Source organism: Berghia stephanieae, chromosome 1 (genome assembly GCF_034508935.2).
Source record: "Berghia stephanieae isolate SIO BIC M18660-M18661 chromosome 1, UCSD_Bste_1.3, whole genome shotgun sequence".
NCBI lineage: Eukaryota > Metazoa > Mollusca > Gastropoda > Nudibranchia > Aeolidiidae > Berghia > Berghia stephanieae.
The window spans coordinates 95,538,661-95,551,925 of NC_088360.1; the positions used below are offsets into that span (position 1 = coordinate 95,538,661).

At 35.0% G+C, this 13,265-nt stretch overlaps 1 protein-coding gene across 1 annotated transcript; it reads right to left on the minus strand.

Moving 5' to 3' along the window:
• Window positions 1-2,999: 2,999 nt before the first annotated feature.
• Window positions 3,000-10,597, minus strand: LOC144962430 (tektin-B1-like). Its single transcript, XM_078895370.1, has 7 exons — window positions 10,501-10,597; window positions 9,422-9,544; window positions 8,668-8,973; window positions 7,994-8,208; window positions 6,855-7,077; window positions 5,723-5,946; window positions 3,000-4,391 (listed from the first exon to the last, which is right to left on the minus strand). The coding sequence occupies exons 1-7, from the start codon at window positions 10,519-10,521 to the stop codon at window positions 4,199-4,201; spliced, it is 1,305 nt and encodes a 434-aa protein (XP_078751496.1). The 5' UTR covers window positions 10,522-10,597; the 3' UTR covers window positions 3,000-4,198.
• Between the last annotated feature and the right edge of the window lie 2,668 nt (window positions 10,598-13,265).

Below are 13,265 nucleotides of genomic sequence, written 5' to 3' on the forward strand. Positions count from 1 at the left end.
TGTTTGTTGATTTTTGGTTGTTTTGTATTATATCAGACAAGTGTCCCCACTGAAATTTTATATTTAGTCATTTTATTTTTTTTTTAATGTCTTAATACCATGGTGTGGATGACCATGCAGTAAGGTGTCAAACATGGAACTGTCAAAGCATAATCATCAGATGACACGATGACGTGAAGATCAGTGCCAAACTCTAGTGCCAGAACATATTTTCCCAACAGACTCTTAGTTTACATGAATACCTAATGGATACTGTAAAGGCACACGTAGGAAATGTACCCTGAATTAAATAAAAATTGATTCATTATAGCTCGCGGGTGGTTGGATGGGAGCATCACCCTTGAATCATATACCTATGATGTTCGCATGGGTGTACGATCCGATAGTGATGTCGTTTCTTCTTCTCTTTACTAGCCTATTCTGCTTCTTTGGTTTGTGATTGTATTTTTGACAAGGGGATTTTTTTTTTCTGTAAATCTTCTGCCTGTTTGTTCTTGGTTATTTATAATTTAGCTTATGGTATCTTTAGGTTATGATTTTGATTTACATTTGTACTATTTTTGTTAGATTGCTTGTTTTTTTTTTGTTTGTTTCAGCGGTCTCTCATATAACCTCAATTGTGTTGGAAGAGACCTAAAGCAACAAACAAAAAATTCATTATAGCTCGAGGAGCAGGGAGCAGGGGGGGGGGGGGGGGTAAATGAAGCATTGTAAACCGTCGTGGAACATGACAAAAACCCCATAGAGAAATATGCCCTCCCCTAATTTCTTTTAAAGGTTTATATAGCCACGAAGTGTCAGAAATATTTTTTAAAAACAATCTTGAATGTTCAGTTTGTCCACTCTCTCCACTTCATTATGAGCATGTGAGGTGGGGGGGGGGGGGGGGGGGTCAACTTATATTTTCTTATTATCTGTTCTTCCCTTTAATGTAACGTTCCGTTCTTTTCATGAAACAAGACAATTTTGTTTTCTTGTTCATGGTTTGGATCCTTTGTTGTAGTGTAGGGAGACATATACCAGTGTTTTTGAGGTAGATGGTATTTATTTTCTTACTCATCTCAGTTATTTTCATTTACGTCACAGTGCAACCCGGATATAATGAAATTGCCAGGATCAACAAACATAATTGTTCCTGTCATTAGTGGATCAGTAATATTTATTGAATCCAACATGTCATATTTCTGGGTTAGACTATCTTCTATAACAGGTTTCATGTACCATACACTGACGTAAAACCTTTTCATTATCTTGGCCAGAAAATTTCTACCCCAGAAACAATAGATTAAGATGACCTCCAATTTGTCCTGTCATAAACAAGATACTTCATAAAAGTCTCAAGATTTTTGACGGGTCATCTTAATCTCTCTCTCTCTCTCTCTCTCTCTCTCTCTCTCTCTCTCTCTCTCTCTCTCTCTCTCTCTCTCCTCTCTCTCTCTCTCTCTCTCTCTCCTCTCTCTCCTCTCTCTCTCACACAGCCTCATTTTTTTTCTCTATCACTCTCTCATTCTCTTTCTCCTCACACACTCCCTCTCTCTCTTTCTCTCTCTCTCTCTCTCTCTCTCTCTCACTCTCTCTCACACTCTCTCTCTCTCTCTCTCTCTCTCTCTCTCTCTCTCTCTCTCTCTCTCTCTCTCTCTCTCTCTCTCTCTCTCTCTCTCACTCACGCTGCCTCATTTTTTTTCTCTATCACTCTCTCATTCTCTTTCTCCTCACACACTCCCTCTCTCTCTCTTTCTCTCTCTCTCTCTCTCTCTCTCTCTCTCTCTCTCTCTCTCTCTCTCTCTCTCTCAGTCACAAACCCTCTATTCAATTTTCAGCACCAATTTCACTTCGACATAATACTATTTTTAGACATTAAGTCACAATTTGTTCAAATAGTTTCTGTAAGAATAAGTTACACTGTTAAACTTGAGATATTTATGAAAACTATATCAGGGTGATATAACGTACCAAGTGTACTTATAAAATACTAGTAGCTGTACTCTTTACTGCTGATATCACTCTAATTGGAATGAGAGACATAGGTAGATATTATAGTAAGATATTAGTGTGCATGAATCTATAGAGTGCTCGACTATTAGAATTATGTTAATATTCTCACCTCTTATACTTATCTAAAAAAATTTATAAAGTATTCACGGGAATTATTTTGTCATTTCATTCCAAACCTATTGATGCAGTGAAGTGCAGAAACAATTTTGTATGTGATTAAGTATAAAGCGGTGAGAATATAAATATAGATAGGTAGGCAGACAGATAAATTGAGAGAGAGAGAGAGAGAGAGAGAGAGAGAGAGAGAGAGAGAGAGAGAATCATGCTTCAATTATTTTGGAACAGCACAATCATATTTTATGGGAGAGAACAAACTATTAATGCCTCTTACTCCCTCATACATAGTGGTTAATTGAAGTTGATTTAGATAATATTCAAGGAACACTGACAAACACTGGTTGGGGTTCCTGACCTCCCATAGTGGGCAGGGAGGTAATTAATGTGTCTTCTATCCCCCTATATGTTTTCCAACTTGCTTTCTGTCTTTGTCTTGGAATGAGATTACTTGGCTTTGTCCTGGCGCTGGCCGGATACCTTGGCTGAGAGGGAAACAGTCAAATGTATAGTTAGTTTTTGGAGATGATATTTTTTTCCTTGTAAATCATCTCTCTGTTATCCACCATATTATGTTTTCTTTACATATTATATATGATTTGTAAACATTTGAGTGTATTCCTCTTAGTGGGGACCTGTGCTTGTGTCTGGATGAGACTTTTAAGGTGATCTCAAACTAAGTACTTTGATAGTGTGCTCGTGGAATCTACATCTGTTTCCTATTTGAACCAATTCCCCTTTGTCTTCCCTTTTCTTGGGTACTTTAATTGTAATTCTAGAACTTTTTACTATCCCATTGTCTTCCTTTTTACTGGCGCTGATATGACCTTAATGTGTTGCAAGCGTCGTAAAACCCTTAATAACAAACAAACAAAACTGACAAACAGAAAGAAGGTTTGTATACTTTTATTTTTGAAAACAAGTGATGGCATGGTTTCATATTTTCATATAAAAGTATCTTGATGCAACCGTTTATGTATATTAATAAAGGGAAAAATTACACCGACTCTCCTTTGGGCATTATTGATTTCTTTAAAAATGATGGAAAATCATAAAAGTACATAAATATAAAATGTATTTCTTACCAAAGGAAGGAAAAGACATAAATAGACAAAACTTATGTACATTAAGATAGGTAAGTAGTTTATCACAGAATGGATGGGACTATCATTATCATTCTAAATATAATAATTCATTACCATACGCAAAAAGGAGGAAAAACAACCGAGGGACACAGAAGCATTAAAACTTAAATCCATTGATGTCTGACAAAGAAAAAGGTACATTCGTCATATCGACGTCATCATAAACATGTGACTATTTTGTCATTCATTTAGATATGTGGTACATTATTTTGATAGAAATCCACTTACATTACAGCACAACCAAAGAACAATGATAAAATTGTATTTATATTTCATTAATACTGCTCAGTAAAATTTGTAGAATAAATTAGTTGATCATTTGAATCAGTTTCCCTGACTGACACGGATAATTATTTCGTATCGAGCTAGTTTTTTTTTCCTTTGGGTATCATCTCAGATTTATATTTATAAATCGTGACATTAGTTCAACATGAGCTGAGATTGCGAAATACATTGTTTGATATTATGTCACTTATATGGTGGAATAAAAATTCAATTTATTTGAATAAATTGTTGCCTGTGACACCCTAGTTTTACAAATGAAGCGTCTTGAAACTAATCCAATTTCTTTAACCACTCACAAACTCATTGTATGTATATATAGATGATAATCACTGACATAATTAATGAGACTAAGGTTAAAATGGTATGTAAAAGAGAACTGAGTTATTAATTTTTACATACTATTACACTTATTGCAGGTCAAAATTTTTATATACGTAAAGTAAACTAAGACTGCACGCTTTATCTAAAATTTCTTGAAGAATGTATGGAGAAAAAAATTTGAATATCAAGTAAAGTCAGGAGCTGTCATTGTTTAAATATTATGGTGATTAATTCATGCATCTCATTTCAGATGTATCTCTTCAAGCAGTCGTGAACACAAAATAAGGAAGAAAATTTTAAAATGTTTTCACAGTATTAAATGATTTGCCTGAATGGGCTTAAGCTAAAACAGCTGATTTCATCCTTTCAATTCCTGTAAGAGTTAGGTTGTTCTCCACTTGTGTTTTGGGGGCTGGGTTTAGCTTCTCCCTCACTCCCATACATTGATTATCCAGTCTGAGGGAATTTGTCTTCAATGCAATGTCATCATTCAAACGTTGCAAGTTTTTGTACAGACCGTCGAGAGCATGTCTGAAAAATAAATGTTGAAAGTTTATTAAATAGAAATCCCTTGATTCATTCATTATCTGATGAAATTTCTCTTTAAGGGTCTATCTCGAGAAAAGACTGTGATAATCCAGGTGTAAGCTGCAATGCAGTGCCTCAAAATTAGCAGTATTTACTAAGTTTTTTTGCCACTAGGCGGGCTTGAACCAAGGTCCTCCAAGTGTAAAAGTAGTGTTCGTCATCTCGGCCATTAGATATTTACCATTTTTAAAAAGTGTTGTAAAACCCACCATCCAACCCATTAAAAAAAAGTAAATATTTTTTTTTTACTTTGGTTATGATTTGAGTCTACCCAAACATGAAACCTATACCAAAGACTCCAATATTTGCTTTAAGAAACTTGCATCTGGGAGTAAAAAATTATAACTTATTACGTCGAAGTCAGCATTTTAAGGTAAAGTAAAATGCTTGTAAATTCAGATTTCTTTTTCCAGTAGGCAGTGGGAGAGCCCAACAAGTCGTGGAATAAACATTTTGCTAAACCAGATTACATCTGATTATATGTTGGGTAGACAGGGAATTCCAATCTGGTCTATCGCAATTTATATTTAATAAGGGCACAATTTCTCTGTGAATGGAGTTGATTTTACATCAAAAGTAAATGGTTTATTTATTACACTTGTATTCTTGTTTATCATTTTAAAAAACAAAAATTAGGGCATTGGGTAATATGTGATGACAGCACATCTCTGTCGCAATTATCTATCACTAAAATTACTATGACGTGATAATCAAATCATAACAATGCAGACAAAAGCAGTCAGCAGATGATTATTATTCCAAATCCCAGATCCCCTAGAATCATCACACAATTTGCTTGTAATATTACGATGAGCATAGTCGTAGTCAGCCAAGTCATTCTCCAGTACTTAAAGAGCTCACAAGTCTTAGATCGATGGTTTTATTTAAAATAAAGAAAGTGAATCTTAAGAATCATCAGGGCAATGAAGTCAGAATTTGCATGTTCCTGTAACATACGCAGACCGCAATATGTGCTTGCTACCCTCTTAGGACAATTATCTGTTGGGTAGTGCTTTCTATCAGATCTTGTATAAGACTAAGCTGGCATGCCATGGAGTCAATGTGATACTGACATTGTGTGAGATGACATACATTCACAATGGTTTTTATCAGGAAATTGGAAGCATTCAACAATGGATATTATGATCTAATAATGAACAAAAGTTAGATTATTGAACAAACTATGATAATGCAATAACTTCACTTCTTTTTTAATGATTAATTTATATTATCTAGTGTGGACTTTATTTAAATCAATAACTTATCGGGCTTACTTTGCTTGTTTAAGTTTCTCGTCCAAGGCATGCTTGGATGCATACAACTGTTTGACTTCATCTACAAGACCATATTGTGGAGCATCACGGCACAGTTCAACATTGGGACGATAGGTTCTGTTTTCCAGTCTTGTCTCAGCTTTCTTAGTTGGGCGAATCTTGTTACGAATTGCCTCCTCAATGCCACGGATGTCATTTTCAAGCTCAGCAATTTCGTCCTCGGTCTGATAAAAAATAGTCATTCTTATTCATTATTTAATTTCAAAATAAATATATACAGATCAGGGTTCCTGACAGCTTAGTTGATAAATCACTCACCTCGCAATCAAAGAGATTAGTATCGATCCTGGGAATCAATCGAGATTTTTTCACGAACTCCACCCCCTGTCCACCCAGTTGTAATTGAGTAGCTGGGATTAGATTTGGTGGAAATTACTTTGTAATAGACTAACGTCATATCATAAGGGTGGCAAGGAGTTGATATTGTACATTTAACGCTACAGAAGCCTGAACAAACTGTGGCTCCATAGCTCTTATGGCTTATGGTTTTGAAGGGCAACCATCTACATTGTGTTTTCTTTTTTTTTTTTTATGTGTGCCATTACCCAATAAATAATAGCTTTAGTTCATTCATAAGCTGTTCTTTTTCTCATTTTATTTTTGAATAGAGTGTTGCGTTTAACGATCATAATTTTAGATTTGGAAAAGTGTCACATCTATTTAAAATGCATACAAAAGAAATTAGCTGAAATATGTTTTAAGCAAAACCAGGCAAATTGGGCACGTTCAACACATATATATCTTTGTTGTCTATTTCATTTTATTTATTTATTTATTTAGATAGATATATTCTTTCTTTCTTTTTTTTCTTTTTTTTTTGGTCGACAGTTCTCAAATCTAATTACATTCGACGCACATAAAAAGATGCAATGAAGGTAAACATACATGAAACAATGCTGTTCTACCAATGACAGGAATAATAAAACAATTAAGACAATTTATTTTGCAAGTTACAATATATTTCCTTTACAAACCTAGTTAAACTTTAACATCTTTTTTAAAAAAAACACTTTTAGAACTGTCTGTTTGATCCAAGCTAATTTTACATATTCCAATGTACAAAGAAACTTACGTTTTTCTTCTGCCACTCCAGCTCATCCTTTGCACGTTCGAATTCATGAATTCTCTTTCTGAAGGCATATTCGGTTGCCTGTTTCTGGGCATCCAGATCATTAGCCGTCTGGTGGAGAGTGTGGTGGATCTGTTCTCTCAGTCTGTTGGATGATTTCATCTCTGCATCAGCCCTCTCCTTGTTATAGCGGCTAAAGTCTTCCCATTGTTGGGGTGTCGTGCTTCTGCAAAGAGTAGTAAGGGGGAAAAAAATAGGGACATTTGAATAAGTGCAAGGAAACCATATGTTCGAGGAAACTGTGGTTGAGGAAACCGTACTTGAGTGTAGTTTACCAAATTTTAACATATTTTATTGCTTCAATTCATTTAAGTAAAACAGACATATATTGCTGCCAAAAAGAAAATCGACATATCTACACTACAACTGAGATATATAACAAATCTTAAACATCATGTTGTCTTTGACAATTTAATAATGTTTTCCCAACTGCAACATATGGATGCGAAGCATGGACTATCAGCAAAGCAGAGAGCACAAAGATCACAGCTTTTGAAATGGCATGCTACAGAAAAATACTCAGAATATCATGGACTGAAAAACAAACAAACAAAGAAGTCCTGAGAAGGATCGGAATAAAATCACCAATTCTTCTTCAAACTGTAAAGAAATTGAAACTAAACTATTTTGGCCACACGACTCGCCACGAATCATTAGAAAAGCACATTCTGCAGACAAGGTAGACGGCAAGAGAGGAAGAGGTAGACCAACAAGAAGCTGGAACAAGATATATGTGAATGGCTGGGAATGACAGCAACTCAAGCAAGTAGACTGGCGGAAAACCGTAACCTGTTTCGCAAGAAAGTTCGGGAAGCAACGTCCTACGCAGGATCAGCTGACTAGATGATGATCTAATAGAAAAACAGGATTTTAATGTTAGATGTTGGATAGATGTGATATAATTTGATAACAAGATATGAGAAATTTCTTGATAAAGGAATGTCACTTTAGATTATTAAAAAATTCAAGTAGGGTATGCTATTTATCTTTTTTACAGAATTCTTTCGTTGGCATCCTAGCAATTTTGTTTGATGTATGATGATGGCGGTGTGGAAAAAATCCGGTAAAAAGTAATGATTTACCCCTTGGGAACTCTCAAGGCATCAGGTTTGAAGCTTATATTGGGAGATCTGTCAGAGAGATTATATTGGTCAATGTCAATGCCCAAAGCAATATTCTTGTCTTGCAAATCAGCCTGAACCTGTTGTCTGGCTTCCTGAAGTAGGCAAAGTTGTTCAAAGGAATCCGAGATCCGCTGCTGCAAAGCTTTCTTGATGCCATCAATGACCTCAACTTCCTGAAATGTAATAAAATGTGGTACAGCTATGAATGCCAATGGTAATAATTTGTATAATATAGTTAAAATCTCATTGAAATTACAATGAAATAAAATCGATTGCATTTTCACGAAATTACAACTTTATCTCAATTATGTGGATGCAAAACTGATGAATGAGTCAGATATTGTATAACTTCAGTAACCCGAGTTCGAGCTTGTGTATATAATATTGGCATAATACATGACTCAGTACTAAATCAATTCAACAACATAGGTGATTTTAGACACTGGTTTAATGAATTGTCTAAAAATTGAAAGAAAATAAGAGTGATTCTAAGCAATGTATTGATTGTTAAGATTTAATTGCTGTATGTGACGAACTTAGTTGTTAACTATTTCAGATAAATTGCAAGCATCTTATTGTTGCTAATGAGAGTATGTATTTAAAAAGAAAACAATTTAGTAATTAAAATTTACCTTGTGTAGCTGATTCTCTGGTTCATCCTGAACAACATCAATATTTCTACGACCTTCACGAAGAGTAAGGCATTCAATTGCAACGTCGGTAGGAAGATTCTTGGCTTCTAGGGCTTGCTCCGTGAGTTCTTTTGCCTCAGACAAATCAGCAATTTCTTGATCCAATTGGCCGAGTGTCCTTTCTAATGTTTCCTTCCATTTCCGGATGTGATCAACACGATCTGCTAGCCTAACATCATTGGAATACTGATCCCACTTAGTTTGAATGTCTGTCTCATTACGGAGGAATCTGGACTCCTGTCTGACCTGTGAAAAATGGTATATATGTCAAATAAAAAGTATGCCTTTTCCATTTAATATAAAAACTGATATCCCAATGTCCATGAAAATGAAGCGTGTCTAGTTTATGTAAGGTAAAAAAAAAAACAAAAAAAAAAAAAAACAACATTACGTTGCTTCCTAGATTTTTGATAGGTTGATGGCCAACTGAGAAATGATTTCCATTAGATCTTTTTCAAAGACACCACTGCCCTCATGCCACCCAACCATCCATGTAATCAAGCTTAATTTTATATTACAAAACCATCCAATCTCTTATCTCAGTTAAAAGTTTAAAAAAAATTTTAATGAGGAAATTTTAAAAAAATAAAGAGAGAGAGAGAGAGAGAGAGAGAGAGAGAGAGAGAGAGAGAGGAGAGAGAGAGAGAGAGAGAGGAGAGGAGAGAGAGAGAGAGAGAGAGAGTAAACACGACACCTGGTGAGAAGCAGATCTTTGTCTCTCAGCATTGGTTGACTGTGTGTAACATTCAGTAAACCAGTCTGGTGGTTGGTGTCTTGTAACTTGACGGACTTCTGTTGCCATTTTATTTTGTTGAAGCTGTTATGAAGAGAAATATAACATCAGTATGATGAATTAAAATCATTAAAAATATTAAAAGGGTTTATAGTTAATGCATTCAAATCAAATTGAACAAACCGGGTGTATTTTAGTATATTTACTTCTATAAATAGACATAACTAGCAACTCCAGAATGTTTAATCTGCGTATTGACACAAACATTATATTCAATGACAAATCAGAGCAAATACTTTATTTTGCTCTTTTTTAGATTTTCCTTGGAAATATTCAATGAAAAGAAGAAAAAAATCAATCGAACTGCCCATTAGTTTTGATACCTCTGAGATAACTTTGATTCTTATCTTAGAGTGCTATAAAATTATTATCACAACAATTCAAAAATATATTTAAATGGCCAGAAAAAGATAATATCTCGATTATTCAATTTATCATATTTTTTTTTATATTTTCGTCATTTCAACCATTTCAAAATATAAATAAAGGTCCTGAACGATTCTGTAAAACAGAAGATGCTCCCTTTTAAATAGTACGGTGAAAATGCTTTAAAACAGAGGAGAGCTGAAATTCTGGTTGACCTGGCGATTGTTTGGTCTTGTTGTATCAAGAACAATGTGACAATGAAAAAAATAAACAGAAATTAATAAACTTTCTAATTATTGACATATGACAAGCATGCAGTTTAAAGATTTGAACTCTCTATAATTTGCCATGTAGATTATGATCTATACGTTTTATGATAGAGAAAAAAAACTAAAATAAAATGGTTCATAATCAAGATTGATTAACTCACTACTCTACACCACAACACCGAACAATGTGACACAGTCACGATTCCGATCACAACATTTTGTATCAAGATTCAATCTCACGAAAATGTTTAGGCAATTAAATAATCTTTTCTGCCAATTTGATATAACCTAGTTCACAAAAAGAAGGGGTGTGGATGACACTCAATAAAAATTCAATCGACAAACCTTGTAAACTATTTTCACCATGAGATGCAAACCTCTCCCACCGTCTTGTCAGATGTCGTTGCTAGCTAAACAGTTAGCAACACAATTGAACTGAACTGACTTTTGATTGGACAAGAAGACTTAGCTTAGCCAATCAACTAGCAGTTCTCTTATCAAACTTGGAATTGTCGTCATGGAGCCCTAAACTACCTCCGGGTCAACTGCTTATTAAATTGATTCAATACATTTATTAGGTTCGATAGTTCAACACAGTGGTTTAGCGGGAGGTTTTCTTCCAGGTCAATGTAGTAACATGTCTCGAGTAACTATTGTTGATTCAAATTTATCCAGTTTTTATTTTTAATGAAATTGACTCTGACTCTCAAGTAGCACTTGTTTCTGATGGCCAGACCTCATACCAACTAGAATACTTAAAGAATGTGCTGATGAAACAGCCCCGTTCCAGTTCCTGCGTACAATTTTCCTAGAGTCCCCGAACAAAAGAACAGTGCCGACGGACTGGAAGTATGCCATTGTCTATACCCCAATCTATAAAAAGGACAAACAAAACCTAGCTTCAAATTATAGATATGTATCTCTAACTTCAGTCGTTTGCAAGATATTAGAACATGTTATATTCCACTCTATCACGGAACACTACAACAAACAACATACTAGTCGACTACCAGCACGTCTTCATGAAAAAAACTATATTATTGCGAGACACGATTAAAATAATAATTATCTAATACAATAGAAGAAATTGCAAGATCATTAAAAAAAAATAAATAAATAAATAAATAAAAAAACAAACAAACAAACAAAAAAAATATATATATTATATATATATATATATATATATATATATATATATATATATATATATATATATATATATCAATGGGCTGGTACTTGACTTCTCCAAAGCGTTTTCGAAATATTGGGGGTACTGAAACAAGGCTTAAACTGTTTGCAGATTATAGCCTTATTTTTTAGGACAATAGATTTTAGCGCAGATGCACATGTACTCCAGAAGGATCTAGATTCTCCCCAGACGGTGGCACATGAAGTTCCATCCACGTCCTCCCTTCAGACACTATAAAGAGCCTTTTTCAAGGACTCAACCACTGAAAAACCTGCGCCTGGTACCCGTATTGTTACCTTACACAAAACCATCAAGACCCAAAAGCACCCATCATCATCCCAAATTACATTAAAAGCAAATCAGATAAATACACTATACGTAGATACAATGCATCACAGTAGATACCATTTATAAGAACACAGACATACAAACACAGCTTTTTCCTCACGAATAATACATGACTGGAATGCCTTGCCATCGGTCATAACGGACTTTGGATGCTTGGAAACTTTCAAAGCAGCTTGAACACATTCGCTTGTCAAAGTATGTTGTGACTTTTCCCTGTTTTATTGGACCGTACTGTATCTGTAACTGAATATGTACAGTGATGGGTCGGTGGGGCCTTTTGCAAATACAAAGCATTGGAAATTGAAGATGGTCACACGAGACGGCAGTGTGGTTTAGACATGAGAATCGGCATGCAACTTGTAGGTATCGAGTTCGATTTCACAATGGGCTGCTCAAAATTGAGTCCTTGAAAAGGGCGCTTAGTCACATAATTTTGTCACCATACACGTGTGTAAAATGAGTAGCTGGTCGGTAGATGCATTGTCTGCCCGGAAAAAGATATATAAATGCAATAAATAAAAGTTCCAGAAGACAATAGAGAATAAAAAAAATTGAATAGAATTTTTTTTTTAATTCTCTATTGTCTTCTGGCACTTTTCTATTCACTTCATCTCTTGTTGTTACCAACATAAGTGCCTGCTCCACTCACTTTTCTGAATTAAAAATTCACCCCATATACCGGAGCATACTCAATTTCTCAATTGTTTCTATGTTATATGTTTGTGTTGAGAATATTGGCTATTAAGCTTAACTGCTGGCCTACTAACTTCGCTGTGGTTGTGTGTGTTGTACCCGCTGCTGCCTCCAGTAGTCGGTGAGAGAGGGATCTAGTAATGAATGACCTGAGTTTGATACGAATTTTTATGAGTTCGTGGATAGCTCATACGGTAGAGTCACGCTCTCACCGGCCAGGCGGAGTTGTCGTACCAATAAGGTCGCGGGTTCAAATCCCCGAAAAAAAATCGCCGAAATTTTTTTTATATTCTCTATTGTCTTCTGGCACTTTTCTATTCACTTCATCTCTTGTTGTTACCAACATAAGTGCCTGCTTCACTCACTTTTCTGATATAAATGCAATAGTGTTATTCTCTTAGTTTGGGACTCAATGTATAACGAATTGATCACATTTAAGTAATATTGTACGATGTAAAAGCTCGTGTTAACAATTTTATGACGATTTACGCAGAACAAAGATTTCCTTCTGCGAAACTTAATCGTTTGAAACCGTTCTCCTGCTGCGTCACAATGTACCTATTACGATAGCTGCTGTCTGTCATCCTTGTTTCCGTCATGAAGCCCCTAGCTGCTATGTGAAAGCCTTAAGTCCCAAACATACATAATGATGGACTTGATACAAGCAGCGATGTTGTTTCATAAGCTTGACACAGAAATTATAAAATTAAAGAAAATTAAGGAGCAGGCACCAGTATAAGATAAATATCTGAACAAGTGTGTATGAAAGGTGCGGGATGTTTTTGTTTTTTCTTCTATTTTTCTTTCTTGATTTGTCTGGCACCTTTCATACACACTTCTTCAGATCTTTCAAGATTATAAAGATGGCCGTCAACTTCGT